Below are 22901 nucleotides of genomic sequence, written 5' to 3' on the forward strand. Positions count from 1 at the left end.
TGTCCTCTGTTTGAAGAGGCAACTGTCTCTCGCCCCAACAAAGTAAGGAGTTGTAACAACATATATATACATATATATACATATATATATATATATATATATATATATATATATATATATATTATATATATATATATATATATATATATATATATATATATAATCACTAGAAATAATTCTATCCTAAAAGGAATACATTTAAAGCCGAAGAATCGTATACAGTTGTTGAAAACAATGGCACATTCTCTCTCTCTCTCTCTCTCTCTCTCTCTCTCTCTCTCTCTCTCTTCTCTTCTCTCTCTCTGACGTAAACAGGAAGGCGATTTGTATCAACAGAAGTCTATAAGGTTCACCAGTAAAATAATGTTACTCATCTTGTTATACCCGTCACCAGACGTCTTCCGACATGTTGCAGATGTATTTGATTCATTAGGTTTCTCGGAATTCTAATGTAAACGATTCGGCTGAGAGAGAGAGAGAGAGAGAGAGAGAGAGAGAGAGAGAGAGAGAGAGAGAGAGAGAGAGCATTCAAAGGTGCACTTACGCTTTTTACAAATATTTGTCTAAATCCTTAAAATTACAGCATAATGTGAATGATTGGCTAATTATATAGCTATATATATATATATATATATATATATATATATATATATATATATATATATATATATACATATATATATATATATATATATATATATATATACATACGCACTTTTGCTATGCAGTATTGATATGTAAATATGTAACTAATATACGTATACATATGGATATTACATTTATGTATGTATAATAAGTTAATAAATAAGCGGATACCGCAGGAAAATGATAGTCAGAAATCCCAGCGCTTTCGTCTTTACTTAGACATTGTCAAGGAACGAAAGAAATACAATTGGAGAGAAAGTTATCAGGTAAACAAGATCAAAAATACCAGATGGTTAACTGTCAAAAGGGTAAAAGTTAAAGACTGTATGTATGTATACTGATACAGAACATTCATATATAGTATAAACATGACTGCACACATTGATACATATATATATATATATATATATATATATATATATATATATATATATATATATATATATATATCTTTTTCCACAGCTAGCGTTATGGAGTAAATTGCATTTTATCGAATCACCATTCTCGTTGTGACACACAATATCACACGGTAGTTCAACAGCACCTTTAAAGCAGAATAAACTAAAACAAAAGTAATTTTACTTCTGTTTATCTTACTTAAAACCTCTTTTATAGAACTCCAAAAAATATATTATAACAAACTTTATTTTACCACAGAAAACTAACCTGAAGAACAAGGCTGCATGTATTAATTGACGACATATGGAAACTCGCCTAGCTGATAGTTGCATTTCCGGTGGTACTGAAGCATACACTAGGCCTATGAGAGGAAAAAGTATTTTGATAAGCATATAGTATAATATATCATACAAGTATATATACATACATGCATGCAGTATTTGTAGATCGTTGTGTTTGGTGATACAACGCATTTTAGTTACGAATGCATAGTTTCAGTATTGCCATCGGGATTTCGAAGTCCAGCACAGGTACTTGTGGAGGCATTTCAAGTAAAATGTGTTCTTACTGAAAAGTGATATATTGAAGTGACCCAAGTTGATTCAGTAGGTCACGTGAACTGAATTCATGTTCGTGTGCCTAGGTTAGTAAAGTTACACAAAAATGTTGATTATTTTAACAACATAGGCGAAGTTAAAAAAAGAAACACATTGTGAAATGAATGACCCCTTCGTGACGTCATAGGAATATTCTTAGTTTAACCTGGCTGACGTCAAAAATCAAAGGATGAAATGGAATATTCCAGCTTAATACGGAATTGTAAGATTTCACTGCTCGCATTACGGATGATTGTGTACGTGGACTTGTTTCTAATTTTATTTGCTTATAATGCAATTGAACTAATGTAAAACTATATATATATATATAATATATATATATATATATATATATATATATATATATATATATATAGCTATATATATATTATGAATACTTATAAGGTGTTAATTATATAGTCTGAGCATAAGTACTTAATTTCTATGGTAAATCCTACCTATTTATTCGTGAAAGAAGACAAATATGTAAGTGCGTAAAATACATACATACTACATATATATATATATATATATATATATATATATATAGATATATATATTATATATATATATATATATATATATATATAACCACAGTGTCAGTATGTTGGAATTATTATAAAAATCTAAGATATAAGGAATAAATATTTGACAAGTAAATACACATGAATTAAACATGGGTGCACTTAACAATCATACAAATACATATGAAATAAATACAAAATCGATATTTATCATAAATCATCGTAGTCTAACTATCATTATTATAAACCTTTATCTTTCTCGCGCATTCAAAGACGCCAGGAATAAAGAAGTATATAAGTCTAGCGTTGTTCGCAATAACTGAGGTTCAGAGATACCGCAGCATTAATATGCAAGGGCTCATGCGCGCTCATTCTGCTCGTATCGCCTCCTCTTCCTCAGAATGCCGGTGGTTTCGTGGATGTGTTCACTCTGAAGATTTGCCTTTTTCGGAGAAAGCAGTCGTTCATTTTAATGGAGCGGAATTTATTATGAATTTTTCAGAAACGGAGAAAAGTTCTGCTCAGTCGAGAGGTTTAATTTTTCAGGGGGAATTTCTTGCAGGTTGCAGATATAATAATAATAATAATAATAATAATAATAATAATAATAATAATAATAATAATAATAATAATAATAATAATAATAATAATAATAATAAATGGTATAAAATACTGCCGAAAGGTCGAGGAATAAATGAACTTTGGACAGCTGCTATATTAGTAAGAATAATATTGGCGTACAGAAATCCACAATGATATCAAATCATATACATATTACCTGTTGGTTATCAATAGCTGTTGCACGTTTTACAAAGTGTAGCTTGCACTCTAGACAAACAAGAGTTTTCCAAAAATAATTATGAAGCAGTGTGTGTAGGGGAGTTCGACAAAGAGTTGAAGAGCTTCATGTGAAACCATATGAAGTGGATATTGTCATGGACGTTTTCTACAGAGGGGATAATCCCTGATTATCCAGCAGTCAAAAATATGAAGGCGCTAGTGACTACTTACTGCCTTGTAACACTCAGATAAGGGATACGACTATTTGCTCAAGCAGCAACAAGTAATAATAAGAGCATCAAACATTAAGAAGCATTTGACGTGTTACTGGGTCTTTTTTTTTTTTTTTTTTTTTGCTCAGATTCAATAATAATACTATGGGAGTGGTCCCTCTTTTGTATAAATTGCAATAAAGGAAATGCAAGAGACGTGGCGTTTATTTATCGAATCAGCGGCGATATATGGAGGAGAATGGGAAATGGTCGTCTTAATATAGTCCTATGACACTAAAGAAGTAGTTCCTGGGGTATTCTCTATTGCCGTTCGGGCATATCCGGAGGTTTTTGCCTTTGTACTCCGGGATATTCCAGTTCCTCTTCGTTTTCTGGCGACCAGGAAGGACATCAGGAAAAGGGAAGGTCCAAACCCGAGAAAGCTCTACAATGAAACTAGGCGCAGAATTTTATAAGAGGGTCATTTTCAAGTAATTGAGGTGCTAAATCTTAAAGGTGTTAATTAAAATATCATCTACACAACCTAAGTTATTCAGTCATTTTTCTTGTAAAAATGAAAAGCCAAGCTTTTCCACAACAAGTGAGATGCTGTGGATGCCTGTGATAATGTGATTGACTGGCTGGCTGGGGTTTGTAAATTGTAAGGGATGTCCGGATGAGTTGAATGTTCCAAAGAAGAGGTGTGAGGAATATATATATATATATATATATATATATATATATATATATATATATATATATACATATATATATATATATATATATATATATATATATATATATATATACATATATATATATATATATATATATATATATACATATACATATATAAAGTATAAAGGTAAATGTGATGAAAGAAACTGCTATACTTACAGTGTAAAGCATTACTAAGTGAGGGAGAAGTTTATAGATGGCTTTTGACTGAGTGTGTAAACAAGAAGGACAATCTTGGTAAAATAAGGAATAGGGTCAGGAGGTCGAGATTGTGAAATGATACAGTTTAATGAGAAGTTTGAAAGCATGCTTGGTTTTGTCACGTGGGAATGATGGGCAACAGGTTGGCAAAAATGTTGGTATGATTTGGAAATATTAGGAAGCAGAGGAAGACCTGGTCAGGGTTAGATAGAAAGATGAAAGGAGCTTATTCGAAAGGAAGGGCCACAATATTCAGGAAGCATCAAGTTATGTAGGGGGTAGGTAGAGGTAGAGTGCGAAGCGTATTTGATGCGTTGCTAATGAGTCTTCTTTGAGGGAGTATGAAGTGGCTAACGTTATGGAATTCTTATGCAAAAAGATTCGTTCATGATTCAACAACTAAGTGTGAGTAAGGTAGTAACTGCTGAGTGTCGTCGGAGCCACCCTTATTGTGGACAACTGCTTAGTGTTGAAAAAGGTAAATGATTCCTATCAGTTCATTAAAATCAAAAGAAAGTAAATAAATCTAGTAAGAAGATGGTGCAAATACAAGGACGAATGCCGAACGTCAAAAGTGAGAGTCGAATTATTCTTGAGACTTGTCGGCGGCGAGGAGCACGACAGCAGGGCAGGGACTTCGAGTTTGGGAGGAGAAGAAAAAAAAAAAGATCGAGTCAGCGGGATTATTTTAGCGCTGTGCGCACGTCTCTAGATTAGCCAGGATAGTTTAATACCAACAAAGGCGTATGTACATTTCGCGTGTACATTTCTACACCGACAAAGAGGCGGGAATAAAACCCGTCTCAAGTTCACCCGGTTTTGAAAGATGCGCCGAGTTGGGGTCGCCTAACAGCAGATTGGGTTTAATATTCCTTAAGTTTTGGCTCAGCGTTCAACTGCGTTTGTTCGGGAGCGCTGGCGATAACCCTCTTTCATTCGTCTATTTTACATCAGAACGTTCTCGTACGTGTCGGTATCGAGTCTTCATATCATAAAAAGGAAAGTTGACCAATTTTTCCACCTGAGACTTACATCTTCATGGAGAAAATCGATGTTATAATCATAAGCACCCTACGAATAGAAGTCAAACATCTCCAAATCTCGACGAACGAGCTTCGTCTGCTGAGGGCCGGTAGGACAAAAGGTGACGCCAACCACCGTGACACGCAATATTCTCGTATTTCTTCGTTCAAATCCTTTTCTCATCATCACGAACGTCGCTCGCTTTAAGTCTGAAGAAAAAAGTAAACGATTATTACGAGTCAAAGCCAAGGTGGGCCAGATTTTCAGACTAAATAAATTGAGACAAAAACCGCGCAAACTTTGTAGCGTAATGCAGACGCCACTTCCCAGGCATCGCGCAGCAAAACGAAATAGGGAATGACGAATTTGGGCGAGATTCTCGTCACAAGTTCTACTACACGTAGCCCCAGCGTCATCTGACACCTTGTGAACTAAAAAAAGGCCTAGAAACATGAGAAGGAAGAGGGATAATGGCCCTTATTGAGCACCGATAATAAGGATCGTTCTTAGTTGAGGGAAAGAGTTAGTTTCAGTTAGTAAACCAGGACTATCTGTGACTATTTGCCATGACAGGGGGATGGTTGGGTTTAGAAACAGGCAGAGACTGCCCGAGAGAGGCTCACGGGAAAAAAAGAAAAGGAAAAAACAGAAAAAGAAAAAAATGACGTCATATGAAAGGGGACAATTAAAGGAATGCTATATGGTAATGGAATGAAAGAAGATAAATAAAAAGAGTTGAGGGAGTTTGAGAAGAAGCTAAAAGGAAAAAAATATATATAATTGCAAATATAGCTCTGAAACCTATATATATAATTATATATTTTTATATATATATATATATATATATATATATATATATACCCACGATATAATTTTTTTTTTATATAATTTTTTTTAAATAATTTATTTTTTAAATAATAATAATTTTTATATTATAATTTTTTATTTTAAAATAACCTTATTTTCCCCCCCCCAATATTTTATATATATAAATATAAATAATTATTTTTAAATTTTATAAAATATTATTATAAAATAATAATATAATAATATACAGAGAGAGAGAGAGAGAGAGAGAAGAGACGCGAGAGAGAGAGAGATAAAGAGAGAGAGAGAGAGATTTGATTTCGAGAGAGTGATAAATTTGGAATTTCAAAGAATAGTAAAAAGAGATAAAGAGAGAGAGAGAGAGATTTTTATTTCTTACAAGTACCGTTTATATCTAATTCAAGTGGGTTATTAAAGGTAAACTTACACCATTGGGAAAAAAAAAAAAGTGTCAATATTTGTCTTGAACCTGTATCATAAACCAAGGTAGCAAATGAATCGTAAAACAAGACAGAAAACTGTCACCAAATCTTACAAAATGGCATCGAATGAATGAATGCCAGGTGCTCTTGCATTTGTACCTGGTTTTATTATCATCCTAAAGAAATCGTATTCTTCTCGTATTATTCCATTCCCGAAGTTATTTTTCAGTGCCATTCTCAAAACCTACAATATAACCCGTTGCCGCTCCCATCCGACTACCTACGTAAGTCTGGCGGATGTTTTAGGCAATAGTACTTCCAAGTACTTGACCAGAAACCAGACTCTTTGAAAAAGGTCTTTCCGTCTTCTCATCCAACCATCACTTGTCATCAAACGAATCAACCCCCGTCAAAGGGGTAGTTGCCCCGCCAGTAAACCCTCACTGTGTTGCACTTGTAGCATTAACTTTCTAAGGGTTCCTTTGCAACCGTGCCTTCGGACCCACCTAAACCTCAACCTCTTTCATTCATTTCTTTAACCTGCAACCTTCCATTCGTATCCTCCTCCCTTTCCATCTGACCGTTTCCCATCCTCTTAACTAAACTTGTTCTATAAGTGCAACTGCTTTTTAATTTTTAAGGTTTTCCTCCTGTTTCACCTTTCAAACCTTCATACTGTCGATTTCTCTTTCAGCGCCGAATGACCTCATAGGTCCCAGCGCTTGGTCTTTGGCCTACTTTCTAAATTATATTCTGTTCATTCAAAGAATCAGAAATCTGTATTTTTCAGGGCGCCGAGTTCTATTAAGGATGAGCCGTTACATAAAAGGCTCGACAATACTACTAAACTGTGCTATGTTATGTTTTGCATTTGCATACAGTACCCGACTCTTAAGAAAGTGAATTGCATCTTTTTGTTGTTATACGTAATGTAATCTAAGAAAGTGTAAGATTAGAGGACTGGTTTGAAGAAAACTAGAACAACTTACCACTTGAGTAAACTGAGTAAAAACAATTGCCGTGTTTTGTTAAGTGTAAAATTGCAACAATATCAGTTTTTGGATGTTTAAAACTCTCCCCGAGTTATTGATGTAAAAGTCTAAACGCAAGGGACCCACCCACACACACAACCACACCACCCACACAACAACAACACACACATATATAATATACTATAATATATTATAATATTAATAATAAAAATAATAAAAATATATTAACTAAATTGTATATAATATATATTATATATATATATATATCGATCTACAATGTCCCTTTAATATCTAATTTTCGTTCTAACCTCGGAATTAATAATATTTTCAATCATATGCTTAACCGAACAGGGAATTTTTCTCGAAATAATAAGACTTGCCTGGAACCAGGGCGCGAACCCATGGATTCCTTTCCAAATCCAGAACGTCAGTGAAACTTTATACCTGGCTCTTCGAAAGGATCCAGGTTTGGTTGCCCCTGGTCCAGGCCAAGTCTATTATCGAGAAAAAATTTCCCGCTTCGGTTAAGCAATATGAAAATGAAAATATTTAATTCCGAGGTAGAGCGAATTAGATATTAAAGAGACATTGTAAAGCCTCGATATATGTATAAAATGAAGAATCACGGAAATTGTGATATGCCTTTTATTATATATATAACTATATAATAAATTATTATATTATATATTATAATATATAATATTAATGTATGTATTAATAACTGAAATATCGAAAAGTTTGGGAACGTGATGAATTATATAAATCAATGTCCACTAACCAAAACAACCATCTAATAGCAAGATTTGAAGGCTTTTAAGTCCAAGCCAATTGGGAGTGTTTCGTATTTTGACCATTTGAAAGCGTCAATTCTAATATCGGAAAAACCAATTCATGATAATTATTTTTTAAAAAATAATCTTTCTAATTTACGGTGACCATATTTCTTACTGGAAAAAACTAGTTGTTCCACCGCTCTAATCAACGCTAGCGAGTGAATTAGGATGTAGTCTGAGATTTTTTTGGGGAAAAAAATACCATTCTATAAATTTTTATAACCAACGAAAAGAGACTTCACACATAATCCAGTGCATAAAAAAATGTGGACCAACTGTTTTCTACAACCCGATCTAACCAGTTTGACTTAGAATCATTTAGTCAGTTCAAGTGGCCGTTACAAATAAGTCTATGGACCATAGACGCTAATTTATAGAGTTCGATTTTGGATGTGTGTTAAATTTTAACGTATGATGTTTTTGTGATCATGCATATTTATTTTGCAAGAGTTTCTCAACATCGCACATTAAACTTTTTTGAGGCTTACCGTGAAGATTTTTCTTGTTGTTACCATAACTTTGGTCACAATCGAATTATACTTTTGCCCTCCTTTGGCCAATAATCTATCGATCGGTTTGTTCAAAATACATTAAAATAATGGAAAACCAATGATCTATTCTTAACATTGTAATGAGAGAGGAAAAATGTTCCTCGATTAGTAACAATTTAATAATACTATAAATAATAATAATTATAATTATTAATAATAATAAATATAATATATATATAATATAGTATAATATATATATATACGAGAGAGAGCAGGATAGAGAGAGAGAGGAAGAAGAAATGAGAGCAGTTCCTTGTCTCTCCTGCCTTTGTAATCTGGGATGGGGGAACGGTTAGTTACCGATACCAGGCGGAAGATTTAATGTCCTGGAATTCCTTCAATCCAGGACTCCTAAATCGCTCGAGTTTAGCGAGTCTTCGCCATTAACGGCATCGCAATAAAAAAAAAAGAAAAAAAAATATATATATGAATAAATACGTGCATGAACGAATGGATTCAGCAATCAAGTAATAAGTAGATGGATGAATATCTGTTATATAGATACGAATCGTCTTTTGAAAAGTTACATCTAATGAGAAATTAAAACAAATATATCAGTGGAGCCTTCATAAATAAACACAAGAAAATCTAATAATAAATATATAAACAAACAAACCACAAAAGGAGGCGACAAATCCATACAGAACGATATTTGCACGATATAGTGTAATGACCTAGAGGATAAGGTGTAATGCAAAGAAAGTGCTGAGATATAATAACGAAAGTTAATGTGAACTCTAATGGCATAACATTTAATAAACATGCACAGTAAAGCTTCTATGCAAGCAGGGCTATTTTATATGTATTTACAAAGTTATCAAAATGCATCTTTGAAACTAATTTCGCAAAGAGAGAGAGAGAGAGAGAGAGAGAGAGATTCATGGTCGAACAAAGATGGGTGTCTCGTATGAGCTTTACGATCATTATCAATTTAAGTGAACTTATGACATCCTCTCTTCCTCTCTTTTATGATTATTATCTTATTGAGGTTATGGTCTCTCTCTCTCTCTCTCTCTCTCTCTCTCTCTCTCTCTCTCTCTCTCTCTCCCTTGTAGCATGACACAACACAAAATAAGTAAACTGAAATCCAGCAACAGTTGCAAGATAAAAAGCGTGATTGTGGGCTCTCTCTCTCTCCTCTCTCTCTCTCTCTCTCTCTTTATATCGAAACAACACAAAATCAGAACCTGAAATCGAGCAACAATTGAACTACTAAAAGCGTGTGATTGTGTGTGATATGCTAAGTTGCCAGTTTTCGACGTCCAAAATCTGATTATTTTGATATGATAATTTTATTCACTTATTCTTTTGAATCAATTTGGCTCTTTCAGTCTCTGAAATACTGTGATTATTATCGTGCGTTGCGATGGAATGAGATACGAACCCTTTTCCACGTTTTATTATAACAAGATAAGACTAATATATAAAGTAGAAACATACTGAAGAAAAGGAGACAGGCACGGAAAAATTTTGTGGTAAAGAACATTTAAAAGACAAATAACAAAGAATAAATGTGATAAAGGTAAAGTGTACAACTTTAAAATTATTATTATTATTATTATTATTATTACCGTGATGATAATAACATTGTGTTCATGATGACGTCGGCGATAAACTATTTGTCATTTTTCTATTTGGTACACGCAACGATACCAGAAGCTATGTACATGATGATAAAATATTATTATTACAGACACACACAAACATATATGTATGTAGGTATGTATGTGTAGATATATATATATATATATATATATATACGTACATATTACACACAAACACACACACATCCATATATATATATATATATATATATATATATATATATATATATATATATATATATATATATATCTATATATATATATATAATATATATATACTACACACATATATATATGCCACCAATGCTTACTACCATAACGGTGTCTACTTCTTAGCCCTGGCATGTAGTATGTACTAGATGTAATAGTGAAGGACAGATTATCTCCGCTCGAAATGACCTACGCAGTTATGTCATTCGTCAACGAAACCATACTTTTCCTTAGGCCCTTATGTGAACACCTCATATGCGCTGGGAATTATTTCCCAAAGGTAAAGTCGCCTTGTACTAGATTGATTTTAGTTTTATCTCGAACAGTGCAGGGATATAGGAAAAAAAGGAAACGTAATAGTAATTTTGTGTGTAAGCCATTATAAATAAATTAAAGGGTCTCGATGAGGTAATTCTCACCCTACCTAGGAGAAACCGATCATCAGTTACCTCTCTCTCTCTCTCTCTCTCTCTCTCTCTCTCTCTCTCTACCCGCTTTGTCTGTATTCCATAGGATGACAATGTTGATGATGAAGTTGACTTTTGATAATTCCATCTCTCTCTCTCTCTCTCTCTCTCTCTCTCTCTCTCTCTCTCTCTCTCTCCGCCTTGTCTGTATTCCATAAGAATGAATGAAAATTTTGACGGTGAAGTGGGTTTTTGATAAGTGAATATATCTCTCTTCTCTCTCTCTCTCTCTCTCTCTCTCTCTCTCATATTCCATTTTCCAAAATTCTTATAATGAACACATATACATAAGAAGTCCGACCTCAAACCTCAAACCCTTGATCATCTCAAATCATTGTAATGTATAATCTAATGACAATTTAATTTTAGAATATAACCTACAATCTCTGACAAATCCTTCCAAATCTAAATAAAATTTCCTTTCCTCTATTACATTTCTCCTCATTTCTCCTTAGAAAACAAGTCATGCTTGATTCAGTTGGTCTTGTCTTTTTATGAGCGAATCAATCTTGGCTTAAAATCCTACAATTATTTTCTGTTCTTTCGAAAGACACAGAGAGAGAGAGAGAGAGAGAGAGAGAGAGAGAGAGAGAGAGAGAGAGAGAGAGAGAGAGAGAGAGAGAGAGAGAAACTAATGGAAAAGAGCATACAGGATGCTAAAGGTTAAGAGAACTGAAATAGTTAAGATACAAAGTTAATGAGCAAAGATACGATAGATTACACTGTGGTATCTTTGTGAATGAGTTACTGAGAGTCGAACGAAATAAAATCAAGAGGTTAAGGAAATCCACGATGAGAGGAGAAGAGTTTCTTGGAATCTGAATTTAAGGATCAGGAGGCCGAGTCAAGGGGTCTGTTATTACTATTACACTGTGAATGAAGAAACATTCATGTGGAGTAACCTCAAAATTCCACTGCTTGGACGAACAACCTTCCGCACAATAGGAAATCCATAAGAAAAAACTAATAAACAAAGTGAAGAAAACCAAAAAATGGATGAAAATAAATAAAATAAAATCTACACACAATAACATAAACAACACAATGTTAGAAAAACTAAAGTAAAGGTGCTTGGACCTTCAACTGTCTGATTAAAGCCTTCATTAAATAATATGCAAATGTAGCGTTCTGATATTCACTGGTGATATTATTTTTTTTGAATATTTAAGAAACTAAGAAAGTCTTCTTGACGACGAAGAAGCCAAAGTCCCTCGTAGTGCGTTCAGTGTGCCTTTGGCCCCAGGTTGTAACCTCTTTCACTCCTTTTACTATAACTCCGTTCATATTCTGGGTCTTCCATCTTCTTTCCGCCCTCTTCTAACAACTGATTTAACATTATATTTAGCGCTGAATGACCTCGTCATTCCAAGCGCTTGGCCTTTGGCCTAAATTTTATATTCTAATCGAATCCAAGACGCTACAATTGGCTCTTCTAGAGAAAAGGTTTTGAGACAGACCCTCTAACAAGAACGTGAGACTGAGAGCAAAGATGAGGAAAAGGGTTGAACTAAAACAACCTAAAAAAGGAAGTATTCCAAACGAAATGATGACGCAGACATAAAAAAGAGAATGAGATTAAGTCCTCATTTTTGACAGAATAGCAGACAAGGCATTTTCTTGGCTGCAGTTTACCTCCAGAAGTGATAAAGAATCCCTTAGTGTGCTCAGATTCCTTCCCTTATGTAAAATGACAGCACGTGTGTGCCAACGTAACCGTCGAATGTACGGCGTTTGAAGTGAGTGAACATCCTACACAAATATGCACAGAGTCTATTTAAGAAATGTTGTTCTGTACACAGACTTTCACCATCCTTGCCACTGAAGGAATGAAGTTGGAGTGGTTGGACAGCGAGATGGAAGAAAGGCAGCAAGAATGGAGGTACAATAAAAGGCTAAAAAAAAAGTGGGTGCAGGTAGAGGCAGAAACGACACTGCAATGTCCTTTAGTAATGCCCACTGTGCACCACGTATGGTGCACTGACGACGCTAACCCCCAACGAGACCAAAAAGGGATGGTATTTCAACATTCATATTCAGCCCATATGCTTTCAGTATCAAACAAGCTTTCACTGAACGCTTTCTCGTTCAACAATGTAGGTCTGACAGTAAATAACTTGTCCAGTGGCAAAGAAAGATATACTTCTAAAGAAAAGCATTAAAGGCTGTAAGCCCGTAGGCACATGATTTTGGCTGATGCTCGAAGAACAAGAATAAATAATCATTAAAAAATTGCATCGTGGCTGCCTGGAACTGACTTACACACACACACACACACACACACACACGCACAGAGCACTCATACTCCTACATACTTATTTACTTAAGTCTTATGTCACCGGCATTGTGTGGAACTGAGGCGCTATTTAAAATATACGAGGATTCAGTAGGGTATCAGTGAATTAAACCGTTAAGCATACAAAATAAAACATTCGTGACATGCCCTTGGTATTCTGTGGAATGCCAATTCCCTTTTTGGCAATATATGAAACGGCAAATTAAACGGTGTTGCTACAATGGAGGAGGCCACCTCATTACTGACTTAACCTAACCTATGTCATATTTTAAATTAAAAAAATTTATTTAAGCTGTTCAATTTAATTAAAGTCCTAGCCTTAACTGTTTTCTATAGGTTTTGCCCGAGTTAATGTACGTATCGTGAAAAATACCTAGGTACTATATGAAATATCGCTACATAATATCCGCACGCATATCTAATAACATAAAAAGGAAAACTAATATATATATATATATATATATATATATATATATATATAAATATATATATATATATATATATATATATATATATATATATATATATATATATATAACTGGAGTGCACTTTTAAGCGAGGCAAATTGTAGTTAAACATTGAAAGAAGTATAAACCCAAGAACAGTTACAAACAATCGCATAAATAAATCACAAAGAACCAAAAGAAGGCACCAGCATTCAGAGGTAGTTAATCTTATGTCTTAGACAGTAGAATCTGGGGCGAGCAAGTAACTGGTCAGACAAATGTCAAATTTAATTAACATCCACCCATAAAGGTTGAACTCTCACATATGGTTTTACAGCACCAACATCAATAACAATCTTCATATTTTGTGTCAAATGTTCCACACCTTTTGGTAACAGGGACAGAAAAAAAGGAGAATAAAACTGGGGAGAAAAGTAAATTCTAAATGTATTTAAAGTACTTGCCTTTAAAACTAAAAAATAACGCGTTTTTAATCCCTTTCTATCTCATTCCTACACCTATAGGTACTATAAAGTTTAGAACCCTCTCTCTCCAACACAGTCACTCGTACGGCAAGTCACTTCTAGAGCTTCCAGACACATAGAGACCATGTTCCAAAGAACACAGCACCCATAGATCGCAGGGATGACAACCGCAGCCTTCTAGGGAGGGGCAATGGACGGAATACTTTAGTTGACACCTTTTATCCAGAGTGGCGAGACTCATGTTCCTATATTCAACCTTACTCATCATACATGTTTATCTGGCGTGGCTTATATAAAAGGAAATTACTCTTAAGAGTTGAAAGAGAAAGGAAAGGTCAATACTCTCTTTCAGTCCTTCGTTCTCTTTCAGTCTTAACTTCCATTACCTAACCCTTAACGCCTTAAGCACCCTTCTCTCTCTTTCTCTCTCTCTACTAACCTACCAACCTCCTAGACATCTTGAACAAAAAAAGGGGGGAAAAGAGAGAAAGACATCCAGCGGTTAAACACTAAAAGAAAACTGATAAAGACGAAAAGTTCCCGGCAAATATGCCATTAAGTGTCTATGTCAGGGATTGACTGACTGATTTATGGTTACTAACACTGACGTCACAACATCTAGATTATTGACATGAGAGACCCTGGTCAAGTACACAGACTACAGAACCCAGGTTCTACGCAACTTATACAAATGCGTCATGATTTCAAAGTTTGCAAGGTTAGTTATTCAAGTCCAGCAAAACCTTCAGTAAATTTCTTTGCTGTCTAAAAAGACAAATCTTAGTTGGATGGAAACTACGACGGACTGAGACCAGAGAAACGGTGTGCAATATTCAAGATGGGCTTTTGGGCTTTGCACCATTATAGTACTAAGTGACTAACTTCTGGATGAGAGTAATGTGCGTAAAGGAGCCTATCTCGAAATTAGGTAAACAATAAGGGTCCAAGAGACTGAAAATATTCATTGTTTACAAATATTCATACGAATTTACCTAGGGGATCTTCATTAATCAAGGGGTTACAGTGAAGATTCACACAACTTACCTGGATAATGCGAGATCATCAACCTCTGCCGTTGAGATCAGGCAAAAACACAGTACATTAATTAAGGCTGAAGGATCGCTCCAAAGGGGGTGATTAGGCAAAATCGGGCATGGATGGATGTATATTTAGGGCAAAAGCCCAAGCACTGGAGTGGTAAAATCTGGGGTTTTAACTTAATTAATTATAATTACAATAGAAGCTAATATAAGACTGGTTAGCATAAGTGGGAAAAAAATACAATACTCCCTCACTACACGATGAAGAAGCAATGTGGTATATTCTTGAAGGAAAACACAATAGAAGCCCACTTCAAGGGGTGCTGTAAGGTAGTCGGGAAAGTCAGTATTGCACATAAGTTGATGCACAGAAACCACAGCTGACTAACTCCTAATTGTGTCAGGAGAGTTTTTCCTCATACTTTAGGGGAGGGGGGGGGGGGGGAGCACTTCAAAATAATACTGGGCCCACAGCCACATACTTAAGGTGGAGCAGTTCAAGAGAGCAAGGGGAAGGGCAGGTGTCCTTGACGGGTGTCCAACAAATTCTGAGAGCCAGCCTAGCCTGCTGATTCAAGGCCTTTTATAAATTCCCTAGATTACCAGGACTCTTGCATTTCCATGGTGGTAGAGGGCATCCCACCCAGGCATGGATACCTCATGGCTTAAATTCAAGATGACAGCGCACACGTGGTCGATCCTGTGTCGCCCTCCCAGCTGGCTTTGCTTCGAGCAAAGTTAAGTATATCTTAGTTTAACCATAACACATAGCAGATTAACAGCTCTCTTAGGGCTGGCCCGAAGGATTAGATTTTTATTTATGTAGCTAAGAACCAACTGGTTACTTAGCAACGGGACCTACAGCTTATTGTGGGATCCAAACCATATTATATCTAGAAAGGCATTTCTAATCACCATAAATAAATTCCTATGGTTCCGCACTGGCAGCGCGGAGCGAACTCGGGCTACCAGACTGATAGGCATGTACGCAACCTACTTGTCTACTGAGGAACGAGGATTAGCATTTCTCCTGGGTATGTGCCTGGAATTAATGTCTGTCAGCAGATCACTCGAACAAGGAAAAGGATTAAAGTAATTTCCTCAAAGACAGTGAGTTGATGGTGAGGGCAATTGATACCCGCCATGCTTTAATTAAAATGAGAAAAATGGATTTTCTCTTACGTTAAAATTCCTAGAAGTTGGACAGTTTGCTTGGAAAAAGGGCTTACCCTTTAAATAAATAAATATATATATATATATCATCTATATATATATATATATATATATATATATATATATATATATATATATATATATAATATATATATATATATATATATATATATATTGCTTAAAAAATCATAGTAGATGCACGTGATTTCATTAAATGAGCGAATACCACAGGAAAATGATAGTCAGAAATCCAAGCGCTTTCGTCTTCACTAAGACATTGTCAAGGAACGAATGAAATACAATTGGAGAGAAAGTTATCAGGTAAACAACAAAATCAAGAATACCAAATGCTTAATTGTTAAAAGGGTAAAAATTAAAGAGATAATCCAGGATTATCGCATCTCACATGGTCACAAACTTAAACATTGATTTAACTACAAAGTATCCGTTATAGTCCAAAACATGTAAAAACTGATTATATTGATTTTGTTACTTATATTTATCTACAACTTTTTTCATTATGAAGGCATCAAGTTTAAATAAACCAAGACTTAAATTTAGAACATTTCCATTTTTTTATTTTTTTACTGATTTTGAAACAAGATTCAATGATATTCCTTTTAACTGTGTCATTACATGGGATTAAGGCTCTTGCTTGACTCAGTAATAGGATGATCTAAATCTCTCATATGTACGAATAATGCATTCGATATTTGCCCAGTTCTCACAGAATATTGGTGCTGTTTGAGACGTTGTGAAAGAGATTTACCGGTTTGTCCGTAATAGACTTTATCACACTTTTTGCAAGGAATCTCATGTATGCAGCCTGGAAAATCTTTAGGAGAATTTTTTATTACTAAACTCTTGACATTAGTATTACTGAAAACAACATTTATGTTAAAAAGCTTTAAAATTCTAGGAATTTCTAAAAACCTTTCATCATAAGGTAATTTTAGAATGTTAACATTCTAAAATTTTGGGACTATACGGATACTTTGTAGTTTCTGTTAGGGTTAAATCTATGTTTAAGTTTGTAATCCTGGATTATCTCTTTAATTTTTACCCTTTTAACATTTAACCATCTGGTATTCTTGATCTTGTTGTTTACCTGATAACTTTCTCTCCAATTGTATTTCATTCGTTCCTTGACAATGTCTTAATAAAGACGAAAGTCCTTGGATTTCTGATTATCATTTTCCAGTGGTATTCGCTATCGCTAATTAATATATATAGTATATATATATATATATATATATATATATATATATATATATATATATATATATATATATAATGTGTGTGTGTGTGTGAGTATGTATGCATACACACACACACACACACACACACACACATATATATATATATATATATAATATATATATATAATATATACATATATATTATGTATATATATATATATATATATATATATATATATATATATATATATATATATATTATATATATGTATATATACAGGGTGTTTCGAAATTGGAGGGGCCCCCACGCTCTACAGCATAAACTAAAATTAATATGGACAAAAACAAAAGTAATTCAGAACAGGTATTTATCTAAATTTATCTCTGAGTATCTAATATTTTGTGTGGCCTCCATCTGCCTGTACCACAGTCTGCATTCTTGAGGGTTATGATTTCAGCAAATTGCAAAAAAGCTGAGACTCAAGCTCCATTTCCCTGAGCACTTCGGTCACCTCTCTTCGCAGGTCATCAAGGCTTGGTATACCATCATAGTTTCAACACGATCCTTTAAAATACTACCAATGTTTTCACACACATTAAGGTCAGGGGAGCTACCAAGAAATTCACTTGAGAAGAAATCGATAACACTGTTTTGAAGCAGCTCCTGTGTCTGAAGAGCCTTGAAACATGGTGCCTTATCATTCAAAATGTGACTTCTTCAACGGATAACGCATTTTCAAGATCTTTGAGGAAAGGAAATACTCCACCAGTAAGCACAGTTTCTCTGAAGTACTCGCCATTCCATGACTGTCCTTTTTCTTTGATGATCCACATTAACCGTTTGGCTGTGAAACAGAGAAAAATTCCCAAACATTCAGGAAATTTCACAACTTGGTGATAGCATATGTCATTGCTGATATCATCCAACTTTGCAGCCCAAATTATGTCATTTTCATGATTTGGCTTCCAGTCTGTGTAAATGAAGAATTCATCTGATGTGGCAACATGGAGAAAATCAGCTTCATCCCAATCTTTAAGAAATGAGCCACAAAACCATGCACAGTCTTCTCTCTGTTGCTGAATAATGTTGGGCTTGCTGTTAACATGAAATGACTTGATACCAGATTTTTTCGACTCACGATACACAGCACTATAATTTCTCTTCTTTCCCCTTTTTGTTTCTAGTTCAAGCACCAATTTACATAAAGACTTTCTTGGTCTACCCACTGCCTCAGCTATGATGTCTTTTGACTCCTGAGATAGGACTTCAGGCCTTCCAAGATTCTCACTCTTTTTGCAATGACAGTCATATGGATTTTTCTTCCAATTTCCTTTAACAAAGGATTCATCTCTTTTAATGTATTCAGCTATCCAGAAACGTGAAATGAAGGATGTGCCAGCATCCCTGGCCTCTCTGAAGGTTATAGCCTGGATTCAGTCAATCCATCGTTACCCATGGCTGTATCTAACTCAGTCACTCAGTCTGAAAATACAAGAAATGTAAAATGAAAAATAGCTTAATAGAAAGTTAAGATAATGTATTTGGAGATAGGCTATAGCATAAAACTTCATAACTTTCCATTTGTTCTGTGGAAGGGGGGGGGGGGGGTTGCTCTAATTTTGAAACACCCAGTATATGATGTATATATGTATCAGCTACTCAAGTCTTTATCTCGTGGCTCCTTTAAGGTGAACATTTGTTCATTAATTTTTATTCAGTATTTCCTTAGTTCATTTGAGCCTCAACTTCTTGGCTAGAGTTTTGTTTTGTTGTACTTCCCCCATCAAGGTTGTTATTTGTTAATTGGTACTCCATGAAAAGTTCTCTTTATTTTCATGCTCGAGTGTTTCGTTGGTTTTGGTCTTTTGCCTCCTGCCACGTTCTACTCTTTCAGAGGCGATTTACATATTTTCGTCTGGATGCATGAGACTGCGTTCAGCTCTCCTGTAGAGAAGTTCCTTGTCTTTACTCACGGCTCGTTCATCAGTGTGGCGGTCAGCACCTTGCACCATTGCTTTGTTATATTTAGAAGGGCTTCTTGCTTCAAGTGGGCTTGCCTACTGCTGATGCATCATCGTCACTGGATGCACACACCTGACCCCCTTTGTGCTTTCAGGTGCACTGGGACCATCGTCATCACCCACATCCTGAGCTCTCTCTCGTCTTGTTATGGTGATGCCTCCAGAATATTCCTGCGAACAGCCGTTGACTCGATTTCTCCTCATTCTGTTATGGTTGTGCGTTAGTGTCCTGGGACGACCAATATGTCGAAGTGCCAATGAAATCATCACTCGTTTGATACTGCTTCAGTACAAAGATTATTGCTTTTGTTTTTCTCCAGTGTGTGGAACGTCTATATGTAAATGGTATATTACTGTAAATATTGTGTTAAGTTAGGTTAAGGATTCTTTCTTTCTTTCATCTTCCACTCATTACTGACTTTGTGTGGAAGCTGTTTTTCTCCATTCCCCTCCTTAGCACTTTCCCTAACTATCGTTTACGTGTAGGTTAACTATGGATTTGAATGGGAATTATAGGTGAATGTGTCTATATCTCGCTTTTTCATTTTTCCTTCGTGGCAAAAACCTTTATTTATACATAGCATCATGTTTTATATACTTCGTAATCAAGTTATTCATATATATAAATGTATACATTTCTGATAATTCCTTAATAGAAGATCACCCCTTCACCTGGCATCAACAGAGAGAGAGAGAGAGAGAGAGAGAGAGAGAGAGAGAGAGAGAGAGAGAGAGAGAGAGAATGACCAGTTTAAGAGCGTTCAATTGCTTCCTGGGTCCTCCTTCTCTCAATTCAGCCTCTTTGACCAGCACACACCTGGGACCGAGCATTTCCAAAAGGGACTGACTGCTCTCTAAATCACCGCGTCAAAAGAGCAGTTGAATTCCAGCCATGACGATACTCGGTGACACGATGAACTAGGTTTAAACAGGACTGGGGTATAAACACAGCAGCTTAGACAGTAATGTGGAGAAATTTATGATAGCGGATAATGATAATGAGGATTTCAGAAAAGAACTGGTTACGAAGTCGGCAAGAATGGCGTCAAGCACAAATAAAGCTTGATAGGTTAAATACGTCATGACAAGTAGACATGAAAGCTAAAAGACTATCTAAGTAGATAAGAGATGTATAAAAAAAAGGCGTCATAAAACCTACACGAAAAGGATAAAAGCTCGATAGATAAAGAAGTACAGGATCAAGTGGATGCTCTGCTGTCATTGTCAACATATGATACAATTTGCACCAGTGTTAAGAGGACAGGCTCTCTGTTTAACAGAAAAAGGCACGCTGCTTCCATTGAGGGATAGGTGGGGGTTCAGTTCACACCGGGCCTATTTCTCATACGTCTAAAGAACCATTAATATATAATATATATACACATATATACTATATATTGATAATTCAAGCATGAATGTTAGAAAATATAAGAACATGAAAGTCTGAATTCTGGAAAAAACAAAAATAGAAACTAAATAAACTGAAGGGGTTACAACCAACTACTTAGGAACTGCACAAGAGTGGGAAAACAAAAGATGCTGCTCTGTCAACAACAGATAAATTCACAAAATAATGAGATGGAGGTGAATTTACAAGTAATTTTTACAGTAAGCTGTTTGGCTAATATAACACTTTAAGCAAGATTCAGTAGAAAAATAAAAATGCCTTAGAGATGGAACATGGACAAATTCAGAAAAACTGGACAGAATTTTCCGCAGTCGAATTTGTAATAGCCCTTCTGGAGAGAGAGAGAGAGAGAGAGAGAGAGAGAGAGAGAGAGAGAGAGAGAGAGAGAGAGAGAGAGAGAGAGAGAGGCTTCAAATTGAAAGAACTAGACAGGGTGGAGGTTAATTTTCTGATATTATTGCCGAAGTACTAGATACCTACGTTTACATATCAGGACATCTTAACATACGGTGTATACATTGAATGTTTACCCTTAAATCCCAAAGAAAAAGAGCCCATATAAAATTATGATTTATGACAATAAATCATTTGTAAGCATCGTGGCAACCCAGTACTTCTACTCTAGGTAATAAAAAATAATATCTATAATCATATTAGTACTATTAAGCGGAGACAGGGAAGAAAAAGAAGTAAAACCACGATCGTAACATCTCCATAACCTTAATCTCTGCTGGAGACCAACGATGACAGACAGCTAGTTCCCTTGCACCTGACACGGATTTTTGCGAGGTCATAAAACATCGCATAGGGTCATTTAGGCAGCCACTCAAGCGCTTCAGCGTAATCAAAGGGACACGTGTTATCCGAAGCAGCTCTGCGGCGGCAGCAACGCCATCTGTTGGACGGTTTTACAATACTTGGAGGGTCTTTTTTTTTTTTTTTTTTTTTCACCCAATCACAGATCAATGAATTTTAGTATCCGTAACATTTATTCTGTTGTTCATCAATTGCTTTGATAATATTGCCGGTAGGTACGGAGTTCAAGGAGTAAACGAGTGCGAGTGGACAGAGTATTGTAGAAATGTCTTTGGACTGATTGGTTGACCTACATTATTCCTATAAATGAAAAGTTAGTATACATAGGTAGGATAAAAATGGTGAAGATAAAATCTTGTTGGGTTATTTAAGTAGAGATTAGATAGAAGAGCAAATTGATGGATGCGTTGGAGTGAAGGCGAGTAGATGGAGTCATATCTGATCATAATATGGTTGAAGCAAAAGTTAAGATAGGCGTGAATTGAACTGAATATAGAATTTAGGCCGAAGACCAAGCACCGGGATCTATGAGGTCATTCAACGCTGAAACGGAAATTGAAAGTTGAAAGGTTTGAAAGGTGTAACAGGAGGAAAATCTCTAAGCAGTTGCACTTTGAATCAATTGGTAGGAGAGGGTGGAAAGTCAGATGGAAGAAAGAGAATATGAAAGGAGGTACAGTAAAGGGGACGAAAGGGGTTGCCCTTACGGGTCAAAGGCCTACAGTGCACCGCATGAGGAGCACTGACAGCGCTACCAACCCAATGGTTAAGATAGGTGTGAGTTGGCGAGGAATGGGTGAAAATGTGGTTGTAAACGTAATCATACGGAGAGCTTTTGATAAACGAAAAGAGTCTGAGGAGGAAAAAATGGAGGAACTGTTGACTAATGCTTAAAAATTAAGGTAGAAGTAAATGAGGAGTTAGTAGAATTCCATTATGGGGTCACAGAGGCAGTAGAGAGTATACTAAGCGAGTATAGTAAAATACGAAAAGG

At 35.3% G+C, this 22901-nt stretch overlaps 2 protein-coding genes across 2 annotated transcripts in view; both read right to left on the reverse strand.

The window, feature by feature from the left end:
• Positions 1 to 1401, reverse strand: part of LOC135212113 (frizzled-9-like) — a 113808-nt gene extending 112407 nt beyond the window's left edge. Inside the window, exon 1 of the mRNA XM_064245509.1 lies at positions 1312 to 1401. Within this exon, the coding sequence (XP_064101579.1) occupies positions 1312 to 1347 (36 nt within the window). The 5' untranslated portion in view covers positions 1348 to 1401. The remainder of the gene's footprint in view (positions 1 to 1311) is intronic.
• Positions 1328 to 22901, reverse strand: part of LOC135212111 (uncharacterized) — a 210308-nt gene continuing 188734 nt past the window's right edge. The window contains exon 8 of the transcript XR_010313820.1: positions 1328 to 1405. The gene's annotated coding sequence lies outside the window, so the exon portion shown is untranslated. The remainder of the gene's footprint in view (positions 1406 to 22901) is intronic.

Source organism: Macrobrachium nipponense, chromosome 40, assembly GCF_015104395.2.
Source record: "Macrobrachium nipponense isolate FS-2020 chromosome 40, ASM1510439v2, whole genome shotgun sequence".
Classification (NCBI taxonomy): domain Eukaryota; kingdom Metazoa; phylum Arthropoda; class Malacostraca; order Decapoda; family Palaemonidae; genus Macrobrachium; species Macrobrachium nipponense.